At 33.3% G+C, this 15,307-nt stretch overlaps 2 protein-coding genes across 3 annotated transcripts; both read right to left on the bottom strand.

Annotated features, from left to right (window-relative positions):
• Nucleotides 1-30: 30 nt before the first annotated feature.
• On the bottom strand, nucleotides 31-2,767 carry LOC112742650 (acyltransferase GLAUCE-like). The gene is made up of 3 exons (XM_072215804.1): nucleotides 2,342-2,767; nucleotides 1,060-1,612; nucleotides 31-410 (listed from the first exon to the last, which is right to left on the bottom strand). Exons 1-3 carry the CDS (start codon nucleotides 2,765-2,767, stop codon nucleotides 31-33), a joined length of 1,359 nt encoding a protein of 452 aa, XP_072071905.1.
• Nucleotides 2,768-4,157: 1,390 nt separating this feature from the next.
• On the bottom strand, nucleotides 4,158-14,588 carry LOC112742087 (uncharacterized). 2 transcript variants are annotated; one of them, XM_025791314.3, is made up of 12 exons: nucleotides 13,529-14,588; nucleotides 12,940-13,024; nucleotides 12,769-12,858; nucleotides 12,306-12,379; nucleotides 11,987-12,071; nucleotides 11,786-11,875; nucleotides 11,366-11,496; nucleotides 9,668-9,749; nucleotides 9,526-9,573; nucleotides 9,166-9,238; nucleotides 8,952-9,055; nucleotides 4,158-4,401 (listed from the first exon to the last, which is right to left on the bottom strand). In XM_025791314.3, exons 1-12 carry the CDS (start codon nucleotides 14,383-14,385, stop codon nucleotides 4,363-4,365), a joined length of 1,758 nt encoding a protein of 585 aa, XP_025647099.1. In that variant the 5' UTR covers nucleotides 14,386-14,588; the 3' UTR covers nucleotides 4,158-4,362. The 2 variants fall into 2 exon arrangements, with proteins under 2 accessions (XP_025647099.1, XP_025647098.1); XM_025791313.2 differs by lacking the exon at nucleotides 4,158-4,401 and adding an exon at nucleotides 5,324-5,940.
• Nucleotides 14,589-15,307: the final 719 nt, after the last annotated feature.

The raw sequence follows: 15,307 nt of genomic DNA, 5'->3' as shown, positions 1-15,307 counted from the left end.
TATATATGTATAAAGATTGTGCCTTTGTTTTTAGAATTCCAGCATTATCCTACGAAATATGTACATTTGATCTTCTAGTAAATCCAGACAGACATTAAGACCTCCATCACCTGGTGCTGCTGGTAATAGCATGACTAGACCTGGCTTAACAGTAAGTGGTGTTGAACATTTTAGTTTACCCCATGCAAAATGTTGGTCCCCAATCCCCAATCTCAACCCTGAAACCAATGAGAAACTATCTTCCCTACGAGGCACTCCTTTGTTCAATTCTAACCAATCTATGCTTGACTTAATATACTCGTCATCCAACCTTTCAATTCCTTCTTGTACTTTTATGATATGATAAGCATCCTCTAATTCTGTGAGCTCCTTCACAGTTGCTCTTGCAAATCCAGGAACCAAAGCATTGCCTATAATAGAAAAGTAAAACAACATTTACAAAATTACACACAGAAGTTAGATCGGGTTATTTACTCTTTATAAATAACTTATTTTTATGTGATGTTTTGAAAATAATTTACATGAAGTGGTGGCAAATTTTTTTTTTTTTTTTGTCTTTTAAATGTTAGAAGTTTCAATAGAAAATATGAGAGGAAAAAAAGTAAAGATGTAATTTTTTTTAGTTTTTAGCTAGAATAAAAAACAAAAAGAAAAGATTAAAAGATGGAATATGAGACACTTATTTTTCTTTCAATTGATATTGTCAAGTGTGATCTTTTATGATTGAACGTGTTCTCTCACATGTTTTTTTAGTTTTACTTAAAATGTATATGGTGAGAAATCACAGTTTACAATAATTGAGAGAATCTATTTTCAATGAGAGCACCTATATAAATGCTCAAATTTCAAAAATCACATTTTTGTAATAATTAAAAATACAATCATGTTTTGTGTACATTAAAAATTAGCAACCAAATTAGCTATTTATACTACCAAATTAGCTACTTATATAAAATATATATTAAAAGATAAAATACACATTAAAATGAGTTAAACATAAATACTTAATTGCTGATTTGGTAAATTTTATATAATGATTATTTTTTATGTACTCATAACATTTTTTTGTTAAAAATATTCTCATATGTATTTCATCCTTGCCTGCAAAGCCGTATGGAAGTTCTGGAGAAACTCTTTTCCTAATATCCACAGGAAACAACATTGTCGACACTTGATCATCTGACATCTTTATCGCAATAGTTCTCGCCTTCCATATTTTACCGGCAACAACATGAAAAGTAGTCACATTCTTTAAGTTACAATCCTTAATAGCTTTCATTTTAAAGCTGGCAATTTGCTGTGGAGACAAATAAAGAATCTGGATTTGGTTTTGTGTCACATTTTGTCTTACATTAATGCCACCACTTGTTCCACGAACACTAAACAAGTTTTCAATGTTTGTAGCTTTTCCATACTCAAAATGTGGGTAACTAATCCTTGGTGGGTTTCTTGCTCTTAGCAATGTCCTATCTGTAAAAGGAACTACGATTAGGGAATCACCACGTGTTAATGCAGCCAAGTTTGCCCCGAAATCTCTTACTGCTAAACCGTCTAGTGTGCAGTGATTGTAGTGAGCAGTTAATGCCAAACTCCCGCAAGCAAATTGCGTCAACTGTGAGAAATAATGAAATATTTGTTTTTATAATAATAACTAAAACAAATAACATGAACCGAAATTAATTATAATAATATGGGACCATCATGTGTAATTATCACATATATTGACCAAACAGGTCAGTGTTGACAGCTGAAAGAAATCTGACATTCTATTTTAGGAGAAACAAATAATAGAATTCTAATTACGTACACAAATTTCATTCTCTAATTTGTGTTTAAGAAATTTTTTAAAATCAAATTCCATAAAATCAGACCAACCGATTTTGTTTTTACTAAATTTTATATACATAGAATCTAAATCACTCGTACAATTTAGTTTCAATAAAATTAAGAAAAAAATTCATGCTAAGGAAAAATCTTTAATAAAATAATATAATTAGATTACACACATTGGTAATCAATAATAAAAAAAATTTCGAAGATTTCCAAAATATGTGAACAGTTCTTATAGCCTAAAATATTATACTGTAATTATGTCCCATGTAGTTGAAAACGTTTGTAATTCAATTTTCGCGGATTGTTATCCTTCAATTTGTATTTATAGTCAAATTGGCAAGACCTGGCTTGCTAATTGAAAGAAAATTTTTAATTACAAGATCTATACTAAGTTACTATGTTTTTCTAAACGTTGATACAAATATTCTGTAACTACAAATATAAAATGAATTGAAATCAAATTTAAGTGTTAGTTATGTTGCACTTAAGGAAGCATTAATTGACCAACCTGTACCGATAAAAGGGGTTTCTCTTTCAAGTCGATTTCTTCTTCCTGTTTTCCTTGGAGGAACATAGCCAATTCCTCTAAATCTTGATTAGGTGCAAAAATATCACCAAATTCACTCAACTTTCTATCAGTTCTTGCAGCAATAACCACAATACCAGCATCATTACAGTCTATTTCAAACCGATGACTGTCCTCCAAACTTTGCACAAGTCGGCCAGCCATAAAGTCATAATGCACAAGCAATTTACCAAATGCATTGCATAATTTGTTGAAAATTTCAGAAAAACTCATTTCGCTAGTTGGAGGATCAAAGAAGAAGACAGTGTCCTGGTAAACAACAAGACATAAGTCGATATTGGACAAGAAAATTCGCTTTTTAAGAGTGGATTGCTCGGGATAAACAACTACTTTCTCTATCAATTCCATTATTCTCTTAAAAATCGGTATTCCCTCAATATATTAAGTTAATGGAATACCAAAAAACATGAAAAAGTGACAAAAATATATAGCGTTTGACAAAAAGGTTAAGCAAATCACTACGTCACTTTATTGCTATTAACACTACTGGGAAGTTAGAATTATGTATGTTATTCTCCATTATTATTGCTTACATATAACGATTTGATTAATAATATGTGGTTAAACATAAATTTTTTTCTTTTCTTGCGTCATAATTTAATACTTGAAACTCTCAACCATTTTTATTTTCTTATTAACACAAGTGGAAAATGTTATATCATAGTAACTCATTTTGTAACAAATTTGTAGCGTCTCCGTAGAGATAAATGTATAACTAATAGGAATTAGTTATACATATTTATATGACCAATAATTAATATTATCTAACTTAAAAACTTATATTATCTAACTTAATTTGAATCTATTAGCCAATTAACCCAATCAATTATGTAACATACATTTGAAACTTTTAACTTAATCCGGTTTCAATTTAGAGTTTCTATGGCTCAACTCCCAAATTAGGCAGATTGGACTTAAAACTGTCATGCGCTTTCTTTTTCTTTTTGCATTTCCTCCTCCTCCTTCTTGTATTACAGCCGCTATTGCGTTTTTTTCCTTAAATTTCTTTTTCATCCTTCCGGTGTTCTCGTAAATGTTTTATTTTTTTTTCTTCTTCTTTATTTTATTTTTTTTCTTTTCATTTTTTATTCTTCTTGAGTAGGTGAAGTAAAAAAATATGAAGAGAAAAAATAAAAAAGAGAAGAAAATGATGAAGTAGCATATGATGAAAAAAAAAACACATAATTTTTTGTTAAAAAATACATAAACTTACTAATATAACACAAAAACTTTTGCACGTAATACAAAAAAAAAAAAGAAAAACTAAATTCTAGTACATCATACTAAGTAAATAGAGTGATGAAATAAAAAGATTCAATCCTCGTCTTAAAGAATTCAAAAATTGACAAGCTTAATAGTGATTCACACATAAAAGTTTACAGAAAACAAAATTCTTAAATTGATGTATAAAAATTTCGTTAATCACCGTAAATTTTTGTATTGTGTATCAAAATTTTTGTGCTCAATAATTTTATTGCATTTGATTGGATAAATCAATATTTTAGTTTTGTGATTTTTTAAAAAATTATGTGCTCGCCACCACAATTTGTGTTGTATATAAAAAATTTTTGTGCTCAATAATTTAGCTATAACATATATTGGATAGAAAAAGATGACACAAATAATAAACGAGGAAGAGGAAAAAAGGAAAAAGAGAAGAATCAAATAAGAAAAGAAGAAAAAGGAGAAGGAAGAGGGGGAGGTGATGATGAAGAAGAAAGAGGAGATAGAAATCAAATGGCAAGAACAAAGATATGCTTGGTTAAAATTATGTTTTGTCACCTAGCATTTTTTAAATAATTCTGACCCCAAAATTAAGTTAAAACAAAATAAAAACTTAGTTATTGTTCCGATGGTTACTTGAAACTGGATTGCTCTTGGGCTGGGACGTGAGATCCAAACTCTTTCTGAGACAACGTCCAACTTGTATCGTAGACGAGGTGTCATCGTCCGAGTTCCTTATGAGGAGGTGGGGGTGGTACCTATAAGAGACTCCAATGTCTAAATTAGCAAGGATTTTAAACAAATTTTTAATAGATTGGAACTTAAATATGCCTGAGAGGTGTCTGTGTATTCAAGCACGGACCCAGGTAGAAGCAAACCACAAAAATTTTGATGAAAAAACATAATTATATATAAATGTTAATATTTATTTTTAAAATAAATAAATAAATAAAATAAAGAAATAGTGATAATTAACTTCATGATACTAGCTAATTAGAAGTTATTTGAAATATGTTTTAGAATATCAATAATTCATTTAAGCAAATGTCAAGAATTTATATTTTATTTTGTATATATAATAATTTATTGGACAATGACAAATTCTTAAATGGAGTTCAGATTTACGATAAATTAATCCTTGATCTGTTTTGTTAGAATATACTATGAAATAAAAAGATAAAATAAAATATTTATACATAAATTTTATTTTATATATTTTTACCCCGTTGTTAATTTTTTCTGAATCCGCCCCTAAGTGTATTTATAATAGAGTAAATAACCACCTTTGTAAATGGATAACTATTCTTTTTATTTTGGATGTTTGTTAAGATTTACTTTCTAGAAGAGGTAAATATAATACGAGATATTTGAAAAGATAATTACTTATTTGAATAAGCAGGACTAGACCTCCTTATCGTACCCAACCTCATATGAGGTCGGGACAAGTAAAAGAGGCCATTTTTTTTGAGTGGGTCTTTATCTTCATTGGATCTAACTTTAAGTTTTCGGACTAGGGTATGAACAGTAATATTGTAGAATTGATTCACCCTGAATTAGTCCCAGCCAGTTTGCTGACTTATTTGACTTTCAAGGCCTCAATCTAAAAGAGAGCTGCTTGTTACACTCACTCAAATGGGTCAACAAAATTGTTCTCTAAGATCAATGTCCCACAAAGAAAACTGGACAATAAGAAGATGCTACATTGTTCTCTGATAATTTGGCTTACAGTCTGATGAAGGGTACGAAGTGAGAATTACAATGTCTTGAGAACGTCAAAATATATATATTAATCAGGTTTATTGACAAGCACAATATAACAAAAACTAGCCAATGGCATCACTTTTTGTTCACAGAATGAAGAAATTGCATGCATACTTGCCCAAATTCACTAACTCATTCTGTGATGCGCATCTTTTTCCCTTTAATTTCTTACCCATGGTACATGCGTACAACCGCGATCCTCGGACCCTCTGTTAATGTTGCCTTGCCCCAATTACATCAAATAGCTCTCCGATGTCAAGATTATAAATCTTTAGGAAGACGAGAAAGGAAGCAGATTTTGGAGGCAGAGAAAGAAGAGTTTTTCTGAGTTGCACTGCTTAATCATATATTGGAGTTCTTAGTACCTTGAAAACTAGCTACGTTGCACTGTCGAATGTGATCTCTTGTAATGCGAATTAAGATACAATTCTTTCTTTGGCTTTCCATGCCAAGTACTTCCTATTTTCTTGCTTGTATCTTTTCCATTCTCTCAAAGCAGCTAGGATGACATGCATTGTAACCGGAAGAAAAAATGGCTGCAGCAATAGAAAAAAATATAGACATCTGAGTAAAGCATTTCGTTCAAATATAGACATCTGTTAAAATTATGAGTACATCTGAGTTCATTTCCCGGGCTATAGCCTATAAGCATTTCGTTCAAGCTTCCATGTATTGCACTCCTGAGTCTTGATGAGCACCATGGTTCTTCTAATGCCTTATTATATGTCTCGTTTTATTATAAAAATCTCATCCAGCTAAAGAGGATTCAGTTTTCAGCGTATGTGGGCTTATACATATCTGCATTCCCTCATTATTAATGTCAAAATGAAACAAGCAATGACGGAGCTTCTTTAAGACAATGGGGGCTATGGCCCCCCAAAACATTTTATGAAAATAAAACTGACTACTACTTTCATGTGTATAAAAGGTTATGAATTGGCTTTCACTCTTCTTGTAAGTCTTCAATAATCTATGGTCCTTGGTTCATCTCTTATTATAAGGAGTAAAGTATGTCTTTTTGTCACAATCATTTGTGATCATTTTCAAAAATACCACTAACGTTTAGTTTCATTCAATTTTGTCATTAACGTTTCTGATTTGTTTCCAAATTACCCTTAGACATCAATTACACGTAAAACCTTAGGAACAAAATTAAATGAATTGAAAATGTTAGAGACAAAATTGAATGGAATTAAACGTTATGGATATTTTTGAAAAAAAAAAATCACAAATGTTAGAGACAAAAAGTAAACTTTATCCCTTATTTTAATTTAATATCCATTGGATATATATCGTTTACTTTTTCTTTCTATATCACCAAATCTTTATTTTTCTACTTTTATTTAGAAAAAACAACTATTTATACCCATAAATTTTACAAACTAACAAAAATACCCATGAAACTAACATTGAACCGATACAAGATGGGTTCCGTATGACAAAAGAATCAAAACTCTAATTTTTTGTTGACTTTTTAATAAAATTCCCTAATTATCCCCACCATTTCTCTTCAATCTCTCTGACCAACACCCTTTCCTCCGCTACTCGGAGGTTATCGCTGCCATCTCAGCCCTTAAGAAGTTCGAAGCTATTGACCTCATTTTCAGGAGCCTCACCCACAACTTGGCTGCCAAAACCCCCGTTCTTCAATCGCTGGAGCCTCCCGAGAACATTGTGAGGACGAAGCTTCTACAGCACCAGAAGAAAGGGCTGTTGTGGCTCCTTAACAGAGAGGAAAGCAAGGAGCTTCCGTCGTTTTGGAGTAGAGAGAAGGGGGACAGTTCTTCAACCTGGTTAAAAGAGCACGCGCGTAGGGCTAGAAGTGAGTCAAGCTGAGCCGAGCTAGACCAAGCTCAAGCTCGACTCATGAAAATTAAGCTTGGCTCACGGCTCGATTCATTAACAATCGAGCCTATTTCTTAAGCTCAAATTTGGCTCACCGAAAGCTTACGAACTGGCTCAAGCTCACAAGTTAGCTCAAATAACAGAAACATAACCTATAATTCTATATCAACAAATTATAACATATATATTAAAAAATATTTTAAAAAATCAATTTTATATATTAGCTATCTATCAATTATAAATTTTTTATTTATTTCCTACATCAAAATCATATATAAAAAATGCCTATAAAATTTTAAATAAGAACATTAATATATAAATGTGTCTCTTATTCACTTCTATCCTGAACAATTTAACTAGATTTGTCACGTTATACTTCATCCATTCAACCAACAATAATGTGTATATATATATATATATAATTGAGCCAGCTCACGAGCTAATGAGCTGAACTTATCCAAGCTCAAGCTCGACTCATTTAATTTATGAGCTCAATTTCAGGCTTAAGCTCAGCTCACCAGCTAACTTATCGAGCTATTAACGAGTCGAGCTCGAGCTAGCTTGACTCACTTCCAGCCCTGAGTCGTGCGTAAAGACAAAGCCTTTGAGGGGAGGGATCCTAGCCGATGAAATGGGGCTCGGAAAGGCTCTCACTCTGCTCTCTCTTATTGCTCTTGATAAAGTTAAGAGCCTTGATGTTGGTGATGGGGAGAGCAATGCAACGCTATTTGTGTGCCCTGTCTCTATGTTTTCAACATGGATTTCGTAATTGGAGGATTACAGAGAGAGTCAAGGATGAAGATAAATGGAGGGAGTAATTTGGAAATTTTATTAAAAAGTCAACAAAAAAATAGGATTTTGGTACTTTTGTCACACGGAACCTATATTTCATTGGTACGTTAGTTTTCCTATTTAATAGGTACTTTTGTCAGTATTCGTAAAGTTCATAAGTACAAATGGTTGTTTTTTCTTTTATTTATTTATATCATGATTTCATATTACAATTATAAGCAATATTTCTTAAGTTTGTAATTAGAAGGATAAGTTAATTATTTCAAATTATAATGATTTTACTAAATGGAATCCAACTATCAAATAATAAATAATTTTTTTGATAAATAATAAAAACAAGTGAGTTCATACTATTTTATTAACTTTACTTTATAATACAAAATTATTTTTCAACTAAACTATAAAATGGATAACTAATTGCACATGATTTTATTAGTGAAAGTGTTTATTAAAATAAGTCTAATCTTTTAATTTTCTATGTCGCTGTTAAAGTATGTTATTACATAATAGAATAAGTAGTACCATAAAATCAAATAGAAAAAATCTTATGTTTTAAGTTTATCATTTTATATTTTCTTTATTGATCTTCAATTTAAAAAAAATGATTTGGACAAACAAAAATATCTATTTATTGTAATTTTATATGCTATTATGTTAATTATAATTTTTAAATTTTTTTAGAATTTATTACAATAGTACAATTATGAATTTATAATTATTGAAAAGTTAAAAAATTAACACATTTAATTTGAATATCAATACTTTTACATAATATATATACTTAATTATATATTTGGACCTCCTAATTTTTTTTTTCCCAAGATCCGCCACCGGAAACAAGTGCATTCAAATGATTGAATGATGCAAACATCAAGTATTGATCTACATATACCAGGATAAAAGAACTAACCGAATAGATGGCAAAACAATGCTCAAACGAATAGTAGCTGATAGACATAATTGAAGGATGGAAAAAGGCATCCTCCACCAGAGATCTTGCTTGCCTTGATGATACTGACAAGAAAAGAGATTGGTCATATTTTAGCAACAAACAGCAGCCTAAATATCTTCATCAAAGCCACTAATAACCTTTTAAAATTGAAATAAGCTTAAAGGAATCATACCAGCAGATGCATTATAAATTCCAGTAGATGCATAACTTTGAGCAAACTTTGCAGCTTCCAGAGAAAACTTCACCTGCTCATCAACACATAACATTCAGGAGGTAAAGAATTTAATATCCATATTTTAAAAGTTAACGTACAGAGAATATATACAAAAGAAAATATTATACAGAGTTTCCAGCAAAAATATGAAATTCAATATTATAAACATAAGATATTTAGATGTGAAATGGGGAAAAATGAATTATGCTATATGCACTAAACACAGGACATTTCAACCAATGGAATGTGGTTGACATCATAGTCCATGTTAAAAACACATAATCCAATCTACAACAACCAAGAAGCATTTACAATCACCTGTTTTCCAATTTCATCAATGATAATCATTCTTGGCAATGATTGAACCTGCATAGAAATGGAATTTCAGATTGAAAAGCATTTAGCAAAGAATATCCATTTTAAAACTTAAAGACACTCAGCTGATAACTGATAAATATACCAATCTGGAAAGAGATCCAAGTGTTGTCGCACATGAATGTAGATTAAAGCATACATGCTTCCCTGACAAAACATCCAACTCCCTACATAAAATCCACTGACAAAAATTATATTCACTGCAGTTTAATTATTAAGGAATTTTTTTTTTCTTTTTAAACAAAAGAAATACTAATAATAATAGTAATAAATGCCTTTGATATAAATGAATATATAAATAAATATACAAATTCTACTTATATCATCCCAAGAAGATAAGAGTCAATTTCAGTGAGATAAGAAACAAGGATGAAAATGCATTTAGTTAACTTCAATGGGAACATTTTAAAAGTGTTAGACAGGTACAGCGGTACCAGTAAATCAGAATGAATAGAAACCGAGTATTATCACAGACTGACAACAGTATGGAATGAGTATAGCTGTATTAAAATGCAGGAAAACAAAAACAAATAACAAAAACAACGATGAGGATCACTTCATACTCCTAAACCTCACCACCAATAACAGCCAAGTGTTTTTTCTTTAAGGTGCAGATGAACACTGATCAAATGATGAAATTGCTTCCGATCAAAAGCCACATACATATAAAGACACTACTAGAATTTTTTGATATGTTGAAAATAATATGGAGTTTTAACTAAAAAAAAAAATAGAAAAGGAATACAGAAAAAATCTTTAAACCCAAACAAGTTTAATTTTCCTGGTTTCATATATATAGTTCTTGTTGCTCTCCCTCTAAACCTACCTGCTATCCTCTATCGGATGTATTCCATTTAGTGAGGATTCTATGTCTTTTTTACATCGTATGACCAAGCTATCTATGGCAATATTCTTCCTTCCAATAGAGGTTTCACCAACTTTCTCCCATATCATTCATTCCAAAAGCTATTACATTTAGTGTGTCAACTAACGCATAGCAACATTCTCATCTCTAGAGTATATTTAAGTTCTTCTCATGTTGATTTTCACCACCCACCATCCACTGTTGTTTTCCTTGAAAGTTGAAATTGAGAGGTAAATTTACTGCAGCTATTTTATGGAACAAATCAAAGGAGAAAACTATCCTTGTTTTATTGATAATTACTTGGCAACAAGTTTACATTGGCAAATGATATAGGTACAAATTTGCCTCCAGAAAAATGATTTCATGTAAGCATATTTCCTAAAGTTGTTTTCAGCTGAAAGGTTCTTATAGAAATTAGGAAGCAACGCATTTTCTAAATTTTAAACACCAGTTTGTTAAGAAAAGGAGAAATCATATTTTCCACACCCAGAGAGAACAATTTCCTTTGACCGTTATATGGCTTATATCAGGTGTAGGAAAGTACATTTCAGAAAATGCTTTTTCCATTAAAAGAAAGAAACAAATTTTAAGATATTTCCAAGAAGATACACCAGAGAATACAGACAATATAACTCAGAAATATTTCCCATCAAACAAAGGAAATGAATTTGTCATGCCTCGAAGAATTGTATTATTAGAGCAGTACCTAAAGGATACATAATGAATTATAAATTTTTTTAATTGAACGAGATTCCCCCTTTTAATATATATGTCCATTTAGGAGCTTGTGACATGCAATTTAGGACACATATAGCACTATCAAGCTTCCAAAATAATTTTAACAGGTCAAAGAAAATTCCTATTCAAAACATGTAACTAATGTTTTCTAAAGAATACAAAAAGGATTATTACTCTTACCATTCTGTAAAACCTCTTTCACTCCCTAGGAGGATGTATGCCCCTGATTGACCAACATATAGGTTATCAGACTTGAGACCAAGGAGTTGCCGCAACTGCCCCATTAGAACTTCAAAAAGCTTCTGGAGATTCTGTTTCATAATATGCATGTTTCCATGTTCAGAAACTGAACTTATGATATGTATGTATACCAGCATAAACAAATAGCATAATATTCTCTATCTAAACAAGAAAATAAATAAAAGTGCTTTAAAATAATTGCTGAATTGTAATGGCTCAGATATATCAATTATTTGTTAATGAGAACTTATTACACTGGGTTGAAAATAAACAGAATAAAATTTTCCAAAAATCGGGTTACGTTCGATGTATATAATTGAAGATTTTGATTAATGAGTGTTAACAAACTAAAAGGAAAACCTGGGGAGAAATCACACGTCTGTCTGGATCTTTACTCTCCAAATCCTTTACACAACTTTCGGGATTCCATACAACAACACCACCCCACATCTGCAATATTCCAAAATATGCTCTTCATAACAATCACAAATTTGGAATTTTATAAGACATGTAATATTACAAAATGATAAAGTAAGGAAATTTTGAAGGTAGATGAATAACAGGAGATATAAAGCCATTAGTCTTAGAGAGATCTCCATTTGGAAGCTCCAATTGCAGAGGACATTCCTTTGCAGATGGTATATACCTGCCATTATATACAAGGAAACATTTAATGTAAGCTCTGTTTAAACGCAGATCAGAATTAACAAACTAATCACAATAGAGAATTATAATAGCAGTAGAGACAATGAGACAGAAGAAATTTCAATTTTTTCCATTTAATGCTAGCACTAGGAAGGCTATCAAAAGTAAAAGAAGAAACGAATTCTTAGATTATGAAAAGAAGTAAATAAATCTAGGATTGAGCTGAAGAGTATACACCACAAGTTGCAATACTTTAGATCTCCCTCCTGCTGCAACTGAAGTATCTAGATGCCACTCATTTGAATTAAGCTGTTCAACATCAAAATATTTACATCAAATACATCACCAAATTTATTATTGTTGTATCTCAGATAGATATTAAGTAAATACTACAAGAAAAATTGCAAGGTTCTGCAGATACTTTCTAATGCATTAGCAGTGATAAAGAACTCACGTAAGTTGAACCATCTCTACAAAAGACATATGCATAACTCAATAGACAAAGGAACTTCTAAATGATCAAAGCGCTGTGACTTTATCTGATAATCACTAATTATGCCAACAAATCAAATATTTTCGGGTAGAAAGGCACATCATCTATCCAATGATACAAAAGTAGAAAGGGTCTAAAGTTAGAACTAAATAATGGTAAATTTGCTACAAACTATAAATAAGTCAAGACCAAAGAGAATGTATACAAAGAAAGGAAGATCCTTGGTACTGAATATGTGGCTTCCGTGTATATCATCCCAGTACGAAAAAGAAGACTTTGGCGTGTAGTATAAAACCTGCCAATTAGGAACAATAAAATCATTCAAATCTAAACAATGCCCCGACTTTTTAACCATCACATGTATAAAAGGCTATACCTGGCTTTCAACCGTTATGTTTGCTATAGGTTGCAAAGCTTGGATCACAGGATGCAACAGAGTCTTGTCAATTTCATGAAAACTCCTATATTAAGATCACCACAGAAACTTCAGGATGAAACTCTTTCAAAGAAAACTAAGCTAATAATATTCATGACAACACATATAAAAGCAAAAAGAACAGTTCCACAATGATCTAGAATAACTGTTAAAGCCTCTATGTCACCACTTAAAACATGTGAATTCTGAGTGCCTAACTTATAAATAACACATCTAGAAACAATATAGCAAAATAAATACTTATCATCCATCTAAGATGAATTTCTATGCCCTGCAATGTAAAAAGTTTTACACTATCCATCAATCAAATTGCAAGTGAGAAATCATGATGGGTACTATTGTAAAGGGTATACTAATCTGACACTTAATTGTATTTTCATTTGCTGACAGTGACACTTTACACTGTCAGTAAATGGAACATTAATTCCTATTTATAAAACATCAATAGCTAGTTTTTGAAAGAAAAAAAATTGAAATAAAACCTCATTAAAACAACACTGAAATGGAGTCTCAATTTCACAATCCATACCAATCATATATCCAATCTTGTGGCTCTGCATTGAGCAAACTGAAGGAAAGAACAATCCTGCCATCAGCACCAACCGGCATGAACTCACTGCGAATCGAATTCCCTTCACTCCCGGCATTCATAAACACCCTGGCAAAGATCTCAGCTGTCCTTGAAACCGCCTCATCCTCCGAAACGTGGCCGAGTACCCACGCATGCCGGTACTTACCCACCACAGCCCTCACTTCCCCTTCCTCCTTGTCCCCATTAAAAACCACAACACTATAACCCTTCCCTCCACCGCCTACATTCCCCAAACAACGCTTCAGCATCTCATCAAAATCTTCGTCACTCAACTTCCCGCCAAAAACAACTTCACCACACTTCAACGGACACTTAGCTTCCGAACCCTCCGTCTGCGCGCAACTGGAGCCCGAATCGATGACCACAGAGACGTCGTAGTCACCGCCGATGCAATTGCCGCATCGCGAGGAGTTAGGGTTCAGTTGGGACATCTTGCGGGTAATTGCTGCTGCGACGTCGTTTGGACCGAGGCCGCGAGAAGCGGAGAAGTCAAAGCCGACGAATATGGCTTGGAATCGGCAGGGGAAGTGTAAGGGATCGGACTCCAATTGCGAGGAGAAGGACTCGATTCGGTCGAAGGGGAGTGGAGCGCGGTAGATTTCGATGGATTTCCAGAGGAACGGGAAACCTATAATGAATGAGAAGAGCACTGTGAGGCTGAGGATGAGGCGCTTGATGCCGGGTTTGGTTGTTCGCATGGTTTTACGGTCGGGAGTAGATTCATGCATCTGAGACTGCGGGCTTTCTTCTTCTGGGGGCTCTGGGTTTAATGGAAAATTGGATATCTCCTCCATTGTTGCACCAATCGAGGTTGTGAATTCTATCTCTGGTATCTGAGTTTTGCGAATTCAAACTCTGGCATGAGCTTCAATTGGCTGAGCTAAGCAGTCCATAGTATACAGTAAGAGGTGAAGTTTATCATTTGCAATTTCAGGGGTAAACCACGGCTTAAAATTTAGCAAACCGCTAATTTCAAACGCGAAATTAGAGTGCGTTCGATTTTTTATTTATTCTTTATTTTTATTTTTATTTTATAAAAATAAAAAATACTAAAAATAAAAATAAAAAATAAAAATATAAACTAAACTTATTTTTAATTTATCTCACGAGAGGCTCACTTTTTTAGTAATGGGATTGTTCGTTACCTGATGTTCTCGGGTAGTCGGATGGTGACGAGTAGGAGAGAGGAAGAGACCCCGAGCTGACGTGGAGCGAGGGTTGACGTGTGCTAGCGACGCCGGAGTTGGGGTGGAGCGCGGGGGGTGGCCACCTGCAAGGACACTCCGACGATCAAGTTAGAGTCCGTATCAGAGGATGGCCGAATTAGGTAAAAATGTGACGTACCTTGGGGGGAGAGCTGTCCTCTCCCCTTATATACTATGTTGGGTGGGCCTAGCGATGGCCTAACCCATTAGTTGAGGAGCTGTGAGCTGTCGCATTCCACGTGGGCAGGTCGTCCCGGACTTCAGGTCGGGACGCTCCCCGAGGATACCAACCCGAGCGATGGCACGCTTTGGGTGGTAGGTCGGTCGGGCCTTGGGTCGGGTGTTAGGAACCGACCCGTTGAACTCCTTTGCTGGAGGTTTGGGCCTGGGTGGGGGTGGTGCCCCGACCCCGCGACTAGTTGGGCTGGACTTGGTGGTCCGTAACAGTGCCCCCAACGCGCCAGCCTTGAGGTTTGGAACTCGTGGCTGGGCGCGTTTGTCCTATTCGCCA

This window comes from Arachis hypogaea, chromosome 14 (assembly GCF_003086295.3).
Source record: "Arachis hypogaea cultivar Tifrunner chromosome 14, arahy.Tifrunner.gnm2.J5K5, whole genome shotgun sequence".
In the NCBI taxonomy this organism is placed as follows: Eukaryota; Viridiplantae; Streptophyta; class Magnoliopsida; order Fabales; family Fabaceae; genus Arachis; species Arachis hypogaea.
Note: the sequence above shows the minus strand (reverse complement) of the source record. Positions and strands in the feature narration are given on the sequence as shown.

What these genes read in the sequence shown, in the direction of transcription:
- LOC112742650 (XM_072215804.1), bottom strand. Translation starts at nt 2,767, where the DNA reads ATGGAATTGATAGAGAAAGTAGTTGTTTATCCCGAGCAATCCACTCTT. An exon ending in AACCCCTTTTATCGGTACAG is followed by an intron (nt 1,613 to 2,341) that starts GTTGGTCAATTA and finishes TATTTCTCACAG; the next exon opens with TTGACGCAATTTGCTTGCGG. An exon ending in AATATTTTTAACAAAAAAAT is followed by an intron (nt 411 to 1,059) that starts GTTATGAGTACA and finishes TTTCTATTATAG; the next exon opens with GCAATGCTTTGGTTCCTGGA.
- LOC112742087 (XM_025791313.2), bottom strand. Translation starts at nt 14,385, where the DNA reads ATGGAGGAGATATCCAATTTTCCATTAAACCCAGAGCCCCCAGAAGAA. An exon ending in AAAGTATTGCAACTTGTGGT is followed by an intron (nt 12,072 to 12,305) that starts GTATACTCTTCA and finishes ATATAATGGCAG; the next exon opens with GTATATACCATCTGCAAAGG. An exon ending in GACGTGTGATTTCTCCCCAG is followed by an intron (nt 11,497 to 11,785) that starts GTTTTCCTTTTA and finishes ATTATGAAACAG; the next exon opens with AATCTCCAGAAGCTTTTTGA.